The sequence below is a fragment of the Mus musculus genome, chromosome 5, assembly GCF_000001635.26.
Source record: "Mus musculus strain C57BL/6J chromosome 5, GRCm38.p6 C57BL/6J".
In the NCBI taxonomy this organism is placed as follows: domain Eukaryota; kingdom Metazoa; phylum Chordata; class Mammalia; order Rodentia; family Muridae; genus Mus; species Mus musculus.
In genome coordinates this window covers 23,786,113-23,798,289 of record NC_000071.6, presented here as the reverse complement: position 1 = coordinate 23,798,289, position 12,177 = coordinate 23,786,113, and the positions used below count along the sequence as shown (strand labels likewise).

The 12,177-nt window shown below is 43.8% G+C and overlaps 1 protein-coding gene across 4 annotated transcripts in view; it reads right to left on the bottom strand.

Annotated features, from left to right (window-relative positions):
* The window catches only part of Rint1 (RAD50 interactor 1), a 35,887-nt gene extending 25,295 nt beyond the window's left edge, over positions 1 to 10,592 (bottom strand). For 2 of the 4 annotated variants that reach the window (NM_177323.4, NM_001310467.1), the window contains exons 1-3: positions 10,408 to 10,579; positions 9,955 to 10,000; positions 3,803 to 3,987 (exon numbers count right to left, since the gene is read on the bottom strand). In NM_177323.4, the coding sequence (NP_796297.2) occupies positions 3,803 to 3,987; positions 9,955 to 10,000; positions 10,408 to 10,449 (273 nt within the window). In that variant the 5' untranslated portion in view covers positions 10,450 to 10,579. Of the gene's footprint in view, positions 1 to 3,802; positions 3,988 to 9,954; positions 10,001 to 10,407 lie in introns of all 4 variants that reach the window. The other 2 variants (XR_001784750.2, XM_030254833.1) reach the window with 2 other exon arrangements.
* Positions 10,593 to 12,177: the final 1,585 nt, after the last annotated feature.

The following is a 12,177-nucleotide window of genomic DNA, read 5'->3' as shown; positions in this document are numbered from 1 at the left end:
CTCAGCTACAGAGTCTGAGGCTAGCCTGGGCTACACGAAGCCCTGCCTCATATTCCAGAAATACATCTGGTCCCCTGTATTTTGCTGAAGCCTAGGGTGAGCCCTACAGAATTGGATATGCAGGCAATGTCTTTAAACATGTCATTTATTAAAGGATTATTTTTACGGGGGCTGGAGAGATTCTATTCCCAGAAACCAGAATGGACTGAAGCTTGTGGCCTATGGTGACAGCTGTACTCATGAGTATATCCTAGTAGTTATATAAATGTCTGCAAGTGTTTGTTATCATATATGGTAAACATAGATCAATATTAGACATCAGAATAAATGACTAATATTTTATTTTTATTTTGAGATAATCTCATATATCCTGAGCTGGCCTTGGACTTCCAAGCATTCTGTTTCCATCTTATGAGTGCTGGGATTACAGGTTAATGACACCACACCCAGAACTACACATTACTGTACAGAATTTCAGCTCAGCCAACTCTGATTAGACACTCTGAGCCCAGCACTATGCTAGGTATATAAGGGCAACATTTGCCCTTAAGTATGGAAGAGACACATATAAGCATGCATTCTCACAAGCGACACGCTAGCCTGGACACGGCGGCACACACCTTTATTCCCAGCACTCGGGAGGCAGGGGCAGGTGGGGCTCTGCGAGTTCCAGGTCAGCCTGGTGTACAGAATGACTTTCAAGCCAGTCAGAGCTAGAGTGATCGATCCCTCATCACCAACAAAACCGCCTGACCTAGGAGCTGGGAGAAAGTGTGCTATGGTAGCGCTCCTGACTCCTGACCATGCACAGGAATCCCCTGAAGATCTTCTCCTGATACACAGAATCCAATTCAAGGGAAGAAGAGAGAGCAGGTGAGCCCGGGCAGTGGGGATAGCAGATCTCAGTAGTCACAGAAGAACATTGTACAAGAGATAACAGGGACACTTACGGTTTAGGAGGGAGGAAGGAAGACAGGGAGCACAGATGACTGGGGTTTAGGACCAACCCCACTAGGGAGGCAAGATTCAGACTCCTAGGATACAGGGCTGGCTCGAACTTGTCAAACCAACACAAGCTAGAGTCATCTGAAAAGATGCCTCCATCAGACAGTCCTTTAGGCAAGTGTGTGGGCATTTTCTTGTTTAACGTGGAAGTGTCCAAGCCACTATGTGTAGTACCACCCCTGGGAAGGGGGAAGGTGGTCCTCAGTTATATAAAAACCAAACATTGTAAACCAAAACCACCTTTATTCCCCAAGTTACTTTTGATCACAGCATTTTATCACAGCATTAGAAAGCGAGGCCAGCCTGGTCTACAGAGTGAGTTCCAGGACAGCCAGGGCTGCACAGAGAAACCCTGTCTGGAAAAACCAAAAAAAAAAAAAAAAAAGAAAGCAAGACTTGAGTGTTGGACAGATGCAAATGCTACTAGCCACTGAGGAAACCTGTTAAGAGACAAATGAGAATAATATTGGACAATTTCAGATTTGTGGTGGTTTGAATATGTACAGTCCCCATAGATGTGAGTGAATGCTTGGCCTATGGGGAGTGGCCCTATTAGGAAGTGTGGTTTTTTTGGAGTAGGCATGCGTTTGTTGAAAGGAGTGTGTCACTGTGGGGGGTCTCCTATATTCAGTGTAGCACAGTCTCCTCCTTACTCCCTGCAGATCAAGATGTAGAACCCTCAGCTCCTTCTCCAACACCATGTCTGCCTGGACACTGCCATGCTTCCCACCATGATGATGATGGACCAAACCTGGAAGCCAGCCCCAGTTACATGCTTTCCTTTATGAGAGCTGCCTTGGTCATGGCGTCTCTCCACAGCAATGAAAGAAACCCTAGGACAAGTTTCACTTACGGACTTTAGCAAGTCTCTGTGGATTCAAGAGGTAAAAGAGCAGTGGCAAGCTAGAAAATGGAGAATGATAATAAACGCTTTTTAAAAATACCTGAACAACCAAATGAATGAACAGACACCTACTAAAAAATGAAGGGAAGGATTTTGGTTTGTTTTCTGGGGAAGACCTAAGTGTGCTCGTCTACTGAGAAGACAGGACTGTTGGTGAAGCAAAGGATAAAGCAAACTAAGGCCACTGGCTGCCAAGGTGCTGGGAAGGAAGGAGCTAGGGTGTAGGGCTGCCTTAGCACTGGCTCCTACTAGAAGACTTATGTGGGGTAGAAGTGTTTCCTCTGTCTGACAGGAACAGAGAGATCAGGGGTTGGCAGCATGTGCAAACTCCAATGGTACATATGTATGAAAATGTCATAATGAAACCTACTTATGCACTAAAAACATTAAAGATATATTTCTAAAGCCTGGGGCAGCAGGTGGTCATTCAGCAGGTAAAACATTTGCAAAATCAGCCTGATCAGCCAAGTCTGCACTCTGGAACCCCTGAGAAGGCTCCATGCTCTCTGCGTCAGTTCCCGACTCCAGGTTCCTGCCTTGAGTTCCTGGTTGGCAGTGTGCAGGCCTTGCATGCATAAGGCCCTGAGTTTGATCCTTGGGCACACAATTTGTTGGTACATGTTGAAAATCCTAGCATCCCAGAGGTGGAAGGAAGAAGACCAGAAGTTCAAGGCCCTTCTCTGCTACACAATTAAAGTCTCATCTGGGACCCTGTTTAAAACAAAAGAACTAGTTTACCTCTGAAAAGGTAAACAGATTATAAATAAGTTGGAAATATGGGATAGACTGTTAAGTCAATACATCCATGCGAGATGCTTCGCTTTTTGGTTAGAGAAGAGGTAACAGCATTTCAGCCACACAGGAAGAGGGGAAACTTCTGGATGACTGAGGACAATATAAGACTGCACGGCGAGGCTGAAGACACCTATGGTGTCAGGCCACAGATTAGGCTAGCCTTGACTAACTCAGGAGTGCGACATCCTCCACCAGAGCCTTGCAAAAGCAGAAAAGCTGAGCCATCAGGCTACACAGAGACCATCAGTAGGTATGACAGGAAAGCAGAGATGTGGAGGCCTAACTCAACCTAACTCAGCACATGGGGATGGGAGAGCATAAAGACACACCATGCCCACATATCCAGAGTTGGCTCGCCCTAATTAATTTCTTACTTATATGATAAAATATTTTCCCTTTGACAGAGTACTGCAACTATAAGACCTTCTTATCTTTAGCATAAATTATTTTCATTGGATTTCTAAAAATAAAAGCATTATATTCGTAGTAAAATGAACCCCTAAAAATGTTTAAAAGCAGAAGAAAATAACTTTTCAGCCAGCACCCAGAAACAATCATTCTTACAGTTCTCTCAGTTTTTTATTATTTTTTATGACAGGGTTCCATGGAACCCAGGATGGTCTGAAATCATCCTGTAGCTGAGGCTAGCCTTGACCTCTTGATGCATTTGCCTCCTACCTCCACGCACTGAAGTTATCAGTGTGTGCCACCACTCCGAGCAACCACTATACAATACTCATGTTTCTTTCTATCTGGGTAATTACACACACTTGGAATGGTTATGTGTAACCATTTCTGCACATTCTGAAATTACTCATAGAGTTGTTCTAGAAGTTACTGAATGAAAGAGATATACAATGCTAGCTATCATAAAGAAATTATTATATCAAAACAACATAAAATGTTAGCTATCACAGCAAGTCAGTAGGAACTCTTACTTACAAACTACATAGCAGGGGTCTTTAAAGCCTGTCTCTCAGTTTGAGGCTTGCCCTCATGGCCTGCATCGACAGTGCATGATGTGCAATACTCATAATACTGCTTATGTTCCATGTCCATGAACACAGTTGACAGAACTGCACTGAGGCTAACACTTACCTGTTCTTCTAACTTCACTTTGCTTTCTGTCATTTGTTCTATGAGTTTACCAAGTGTCTTCAAAGACTTAAGGTCACTTCCCACTTCCTTCTCTATGAATGCAGACACATAGGAAAGGAGCGCGTCGTCACTGCCACCTTGGCTGAGCTGCTCGCTTCCAGCAGGAGCTGCAGTGTTCACGTCACCTACAGAAAGGAAAAGCAGCTACTCAGCAGCACCTCGAGGCTGCCGGAGAGATACGCAGGCCAGGACACCAGAGCACCTGAGGGCTGGAGGCAGCGCTGTGGTACAGCACTGGCCTATCAAGTACAGTCTACAGGTTCAATTCTCAGCATCTCCTGATCATTTAAGGAGACATATCCACACTCTATCTCTCGATCCATACCTATGCATCTAAGTGTACATAGATAGTACCTGAATGATAATAGCAAAGCAATTAATCAACCAATTACCAGAGATGCTTGTGGGCTGAGAAGGCTTAGAGCAAAGGAAAAATTCCCCAAATCTCAGAATTTACAAGAGTCATATGTATGATAACACATAACTTTTCAAAGTTGATAAGCAATCAAACAATGATCCAGAATCAATGGGTTGCTCTAGCTTTAATAAATATGACAAACAATATTGAAATATGTTATTGGAACATATTGGAAAAAAAACAAGATGGTATCCCATACATAAAAACCTGTACAGACTTTTAAAAACATATTGACTTATTGCAAGAGAAGAAGGGCAATGGAGGACAACATTTACTAAACATTAAAACAAGTAATGCAGGGACTGGAGAGATGGGTCAGGGGTTAAAACACAGACTGCTCTTCAAGGGCACCCGGGTTCAATTCCCAGTATCCACATGCCAGCTCACAACTGTCTGTAACTCCAGTTCCAGGGGATCCAACACCCTCCCTCGACATACCTGCAGGCAGAACACTAAAGCACACAAAATAATAATAATAATAATAATAATAATAATAATAATAATAATAACAACAACAACAACAACAATAATAATAGAAAACCAAGCAATGCAGAGGGAAGGCAGAGATGGTCATGAGCTTTCCTCTTCTCTCAGATTAGGAATCCTGCTAGTTCCTCTGGACTTCAAAGCTGATCTTCCTTCCCTGTGACCTGGCCTGCACACTGCAGGTTCTGCCTTCTACCAGGAGCAGAGGAGCTTTACCAGTTGTTACCACGAATACTTTGTGGAGCAAGGGTCAAATACACACAAAATTTTTTAAACATTTTGAACAAATTAAAAAAAAACATTTTTTACTCAATAAAAATCCACTGCAAAAGCAACTAAATAGTCAGGGGTGGTGGTGCGCACCTCATCACAGCGCTAAGGAGCAGAGGCAGGGGGACCAGAGTGCTAAGCCAACCTGGGCGACACAGTAAAAACAATAAAACTCTTTTTTAAAGAGATTTAAAAGCAGTTAGATGGTTTCCTACTGTCCTAGAATCTGTTGTTCAATGGCATCACCTATTTGTTGGGCAGCTGTGCCACAGACTCAGCCATCCTGTACCTCAGAAGCGCCTCATGAGAGCTACTTGGCAGAGCTGAGGGGTATGTGACTCACATCTGGCTACATAAGCTTTCTTCTCCCACTCTACTATTAATGGCCTGTGGCAAATGGTTTCTTTTCAGAGTGGCTGCTTCTATTCATAAGCTACACACACACACACATACACACACACACACACTGGTTTAGTTTTTGTTTTTGAAATGGAATCTTTCTATATAGCTGGCAATGATCCTGACTTTCTGACCCTCCTAACTCATAGTACCAGTGCTTGCTTAGACTACACGAGTTCCACCACACTGGCTTATGCTTGGTGCTGGACCTGGGGCACGGAGCATGCTGGGAAAGCACTCCATCAGAGTCTAAATGAAAAGATGCCTAAATGAAAACCTAAGTATGAGATGCTGGCTAAATATTTATGTACAGTGTACTAGAACATACCAGTGCGTGCATGGTGGCTCATACCTATCTGAGGCCAGCACTCAGGGGCTGAAGGAGGACTGATACAAACTCAAGCCAGCTTTAACTACCCAGTGAGACTGTGTCTCAAATCCCTACAAAAACACTAGTTACAGGGCCAAAGAGATGGCTCAGCAGGCAAAGTGCATTTCAAATAGTACAACCTGATTTCATCCAGAACCCATATAAAGGGTTAAATAAAAATAAATATAAATCAGAATTGACTTCACAAAGTTGTCTTTTCATCTCCACAATCACGCCATGGCAGGCACACACCCCCACACACAATACATACATACATACATACATACATACATACATACATACATACATACATACATTCATACATACATACATACAAACCAAACAACAGAAACACTACAAGGCCAGCAGGATGGCTCATTTGGTACAGGAGTTGCTGAAAAGCCTGATGCCCTGAATTCAACCCCTGGAACTCGCAGTGTAGAAACAACTTCTGCAAACTGTGTGTCCTGAGATGTGCACACACACACACATGTGTACACACACAGACACAAAGTGTAAAACAAATGCATACCATCTGTCTGCTGCTGGGTATTCCTTCTCTCTCTTCTCCTTGCTCCAGAAAACATTCTTTTCCCTTTGTTCTATTTAATTTACATGAATTAAAATATTTTGGTGCTGAGGGTGTAGCTCAGTGATAGTGTGCTTACCCACCCTAAGCAAAAACCCACATTTAATTCTCAGTTCTACAAAAATAATGAATCAATAAAGACACACTGGCCAGCAACATGGCTCAGCAGGTAAAGGCACTTTCCATCACGGCTGATGTCCTAAGTCTGAGCTCAAGACACACATGGTGGAAGACCAGAGCTAACTCACAAGTCCTCTGATCTCCACACATACACTATGGCATGCAAACACACACACACATACACAAAAATAAAATGAAATAAAAAACTTTATTTAGAAAGAAGAATTAGAAGATTGTTTGCAGACATGAAGAGCAAGAGGCCACTGGTAGGAGAAATAAAACAAGGCTAAGTCTCAACTTCCAAACTACTAAATAAATAATAATGCCTGCCTCAGCCTATAAAGATTAAAAAATGAAACTAAAGTTCATGCTTTCAGACCAAAACTCTATTGTCTACTTTATATATTAACAGAATTGGTTTTTCTGTATCTAAATTTTAATAATATCTGACATAGATGGGAAGTTCAGGGTCATCTTCAGCTACATAGAAAGTTTAAAACCAGCCTGGGGTACACAAGACACAGTGTCTCAAAACACAGAATAATCCAACTGCACTCACGTCCTGATAAGAAGATAATCTTTAGAATCATCCATAAAGCCAGTAAGTTGTGGTGTGTATCCACAGACTTGAGCTCTGTATCTGAGGCGGCTAATGCTACCTTCACTTGAAACAAAACCCACACGCACCACATGTAACTATTTAAAGGTGCGTACTACATTCTGAAGCATGTGAGATCCTTCAAAACTATACAGAGATTTTTTATTACCTATTTCTGTCTGTTCATTTGCTTTTGAGAAAGATCTCATGTATCCCAAGCTGGTCTCAAACTTGCCATGTGGTAGTCAAGGATGACTTTAATGTCAATTTCTAATCCTCCTGCCTCCACCTCTTGGGTGCTGGGATTACAGTCATGCACCATCATACTTAATTTTATCTGTTGTTTCTTTTTTTTTTTAAAGATTGATCGATTGACTGATTGATTATATATAAGTACCCTGTAGCTGTCTTTAGACATACCAGAAGAGGGCATCAGATGGTTGTGAGGGCATCAGATGGTTGTGAGCCACCATGTGGTTGCTGGGATTTGAACTCATGACCCCTGGAAGAGCAGTCAGTGCTCTTAACCGCTGAGCCACCTCTCCAGCCCTTATCTGTTGTTTCTTAAGACAGGCTGGAGAAATAACAGCTCTTGTCGATTTTGTAGAGGACCAGGGTTGGATTCCCAGAGCTCATATGTGAGTAGCCTAGAACCGTCTGTAGTTCCAGTTCCAAGTAGGCTGAAGCTGAAGCCCTCTTCTGGCCTTCCGTGGCACCAGACATGCATAGTCACAGACATCTAAATTTTAAAAGCACAAGTCTAGGCTTCACTATTCTTGCCCATAACTTTAAAAAAAAAGAGCTAAAAACCAAATACACTAATATTTGTGTACAATATTTTAGATACACTATAATTCTGTGACCTAACCTGATCTCCATATCATGGTAATCCTCCTGCCTCAGCCTCCTAAGGGCTGGGATTTCAGAAGTGAGCCACACCTGGCTTGGCAGATTTTTATGTCTCTTCCCTTTCATTTTTTATAAAGAGCCTGCACACTGTCGCACAGCAGTTAACTGAGCCACTGAAGACACGGACAAAGTCCTTAACGAAGTAGTTTGCACCTGACGCTCTAAAATGACAATTCGGCTGATGTCAAGAGTCAAGGCATCTGGGCAGACAAAAGTAGAGAAAGTTTGTTTGCATTTTTTGGTTTGTTTCCTTGTTTGTTTGTTTGTTGTTTTGTTTTGTTCTGCTTTTCCCCTTTTGGTTTACAAATGGGCTGGCAGGTATTTCCTAAACTTTTGAGATTTTATGTGTGTAGGTGTTATATGTATGTCTGTTTACCACATTAGTCAACGTACATAGAGGCCAGAAGAGAGCATTGAATCTCCTAGAACTATAGTTACAAGCAGTTGTTAGCCACACTGTAGGTGAAGTCAGCTCCTCTGAAGAATATCAAATTCTCTTAACTGCTAAGCCCATTCTGTCTGCTGCTTTGTTTGTTTGGTGGTGTAGGGCTCAAGTTCAAACCCAGGGCTCCCAAAGTTCTAGGCAAGAAAGAGCTCTGGCACTTTAACTTCCCAGGCCACTTCAGGCTTTGGGTTTTGTTTTGTTTTATTTTTTTTAATTATTATTTATTTGTTTAAGGATTTGTTCATTTGATTTATGTGCACAGGTGTTTGCTTCCGTGAGTTTATGTGTACCATGTGTGAGCAAGAGCCCTGGGATGGCAGGACTGTACATTTAGACTTCTAAGACTGAAGTACTGAGCTGTCACGTGGGTTCCAGGAACTGAACCCAGGTCCCCTGTAACAGCAGCAAGCACTCTTAAGCACCAAGCCATCTTTCAAGCTTATCAGAAGCCAACAGTAAGAGCAAACTTCCTCCTGGGAGCCACATGGAAATGTGGGCACCCTTTCTCTTACTGTCAAGGTCACTGAGCTTAACTGTTAACATAAGGGCTTTTTAAAAAATACTTCAGGCTGGAGAGATGGCTCAGAGGTTAAGAGCACTGACTGCTCTTCCAAAGGTCCTGAGTTCAGGTCCCATCGACCACATGCTGGCTCACCATCACCCATGATGAGATTTGACGCCCTCTTGTGGTGTGTCTGAAGACAGCTACAGTGTACATAGATATAATAATAAATAAATCTTTAAAAAATACTTCAAAAGCTCCTAAAGAGGTTGGGCATGTGACATCTGTGAAATAGAAGACTGTGGATCTGGAGTCCAAGGTCATCCTTAGTCACACAAAAGTCTGGGGCGAACCTGGGTTACGCTCCACCTTGGTTAAAGAGAGAGAGAGAGAGAGAGAGATTGAGAGAGAGAGAGAGAGAGAGAGAAACAAAAACAGCCCCTTCAGGGTGCTGGATTCCTAATAACCTGCTACGCTTATCTCAAGTGAAATAACAAATATCCAGGAGTCTGACATAGTTTCCTGTCCTAGGTACTGGGTCTTTTCCATGTCACCTACCCAGACCAAGCCCTGGGACCTAAGGTGTGGGCTACCTGCAGCAAACTGTAATTACTTACTCACTGAAGGCAAAAGTACAATTAACCTATTATCAAACCTCTTCCTAGAACCCAGTAACAGTGACCAGCATAACCCCTCTAAATACCTGATAACGAGCTGACAGTTCATTAAAATGGCAGGTCCCAGTGAAGCCAAACCAGTCACTGTCCTAGGAAGGAGCGTCAATGTGCTCTTTCTATATTTCACAGTCTTAGAGAGACAAAAGTCCACGTGCAAAGATAACTAATATTTATTACTGTTTAAACATTGTACAGAAAGAATACTCCATTGAAAAGATAGCAGACTAAGAAACTCTTTTGCAGACTCTGAAAAGGCGAGCTTCGAAGGGCAGCTAGACAAAAAGAACTAAGGGTTTAAAGCCTGCTTACTTTTCACGTCTGTGTTCTTCGTTTCGTCACCACTCTCGGGGCAGCACTGGCAGAAAAACAGGTGTGGCAAACAAGTTAGACTGAAGTAAGTGGAATTCATACAGCGCTCCGAAAGGTCCCATACTGACGGGCGGAGAGGTCCTAGGCGCCTCTCCCAGGGGCATGCCTGACACTACTGCCACCTTCCCAGAGGTCTGGACCACCTCCCCAGGGTCCGAGTTACTCTGCCCGGGCACCGAGGCCACTTTCCCGCCAACTCTCAAAACTGTCATCTTCTGGGACATCGGACATTGCACTGTGACTACCTCCCCAGGGACTCCCTTGCCTGCTTCCGGCCGTGGGAACCACCGCCAAACCACTTCCAAGGTAACCTGTCCCCGGGGCGGAGGTGGGGTCTGTGCCACCTCGCAGGGTCACCAGCGTCCCTTCCCCGGGTTTCCAGGGACGCCTCACCGGGGCTGCCGGCACTTCGCCGATATCGTCAGCCGCAAGCATCCTGCCTCCGCACGAATTCTGGATTCCATGCACCGCCAGCCCGGCCTGCAGAGTCCGGCTAGGGAACACACAGACTGGGCGACCAGACCAGCCTTCTGGGACGCAGGGTTGAGCGCCACCTCGACTTCCTATCACCGACTCTCTGGTTCCGTTCTCTTGGCCTAGAGAGGCATATCTGCGCGCCGCTGTCCTGTTCTGTGGCGCCCCCTGCTGGTTGGATGTCATGTTGGCCGCTCAGGGAACCTGGCAGCCCTACTGCTTCCCAGGCTGCTGAGTTCTGTGCAGGAGCTCTCTCCACTTCTTTGGAGTTACTAAAAATAAAATTCGGCCCTGGCATGGTGTCTCACACTTGGAATTCCACCGTTTGGGAGGTGAAGGCGGGAAAACCAGTAGTTCAAAGTCAACTCCAGCTACACACTGAATTCAAGGAGGGGAGAGGAAGGAGGGGAGGAGAAAATACTCATGATACCCTTAGGATGGTGAGCCACAAGTCGGGAGCGGAGGCGGGAAGATTGCCACTAGTCCCTGCCAGCTTGCTCTATAAAGTGAATTCGGTATCAGCTAGAACAACACCTATCTCAAAATGGCTCAGCGCATAAAAGCATTTGCCACCAAGACACCGGAGTTCCATACTTGGCCCACGTGGTACTAGGTAGGAGTGTCAAAGTGCTCTTTCTATATTTCACAGTCTTAGAGAGACAAAAGTCTACGTGCAAAGGTAACTAATATTTATTTATTTATTTATTTATTTATTTATTTATTTATTTATTTATTTATTTTTGGTTTTTCGAGACAAGGTTTCTCTGTGTAGCCCTGGCTGTCTTGGAACTCACTCTGTAGACCAGGCTGGCCTCGAACTCAGAAATCCGCCTGCCTCAGCCTGTAACTAATAGTTATTACTGTTTAAGCGTTGTACAGAAAAAAATACTCCATTTAAAAGGTAGGGACTAAGTAACCTCTTTTGTAGACTCAAGAGTAAGCTTTGAAGGACAGCTAGACAAAAGGAACACTCCTTCATATATTTTCGAACTGGAAGGTCCAGATCTGTTTGTAGGAGGGTTGAAACATTCTGGGAGTCAGACAGAGAAAGAGCACTCAAAATCTGGCATCCAGTTTGCTGGGCAAAGCCCCCTAAACCTCTACTGTTTTCCAGGGAGGAGGAACTGAATTACTTAGAAGCAAGGGATAGGTAGAGAACATGGAAATTTGACAGGCAAACCCTGGAAGGCAATGCCTTTGAGACCAAACAAATGGGGAGAAAACAGAAAAAAAAAAAACAACAAGCAAACAAACAAACAAAAATCTTTAGAGGAAACAGAAACTACTCCGTGAGAAGAAAACTCACTGAGGTGTAGACATACATGCAGACAAAACACCCATACACATAAAATGAAAAAAAATAAATAAATAAGAGCCGGGTATGGTGGTGCATGCCTTTTATCCCACAACTCAGGAGGCAGAGGCAGGTGAATCTTTATGAATTCAAGGCCAGCCTCATCTACATAGTGAGTTGAAGGATAGACAGAGCTATATAGTGAAACCCCGTATAAACAAACAGACAGACAGACAAACAGGATCTGGAGAGATGGCTTCAGCAACTAAGAGTACTAGCAGCTCTTTCAGAGAATCCAGGTTCACTTTCTAGCACCCACGCAGCAGCTGACAGCTCTCTGTCTGTAACTCAATTCTAGGGTATCTGACTCTCTCTCTGAACTCTCTGGACACCAG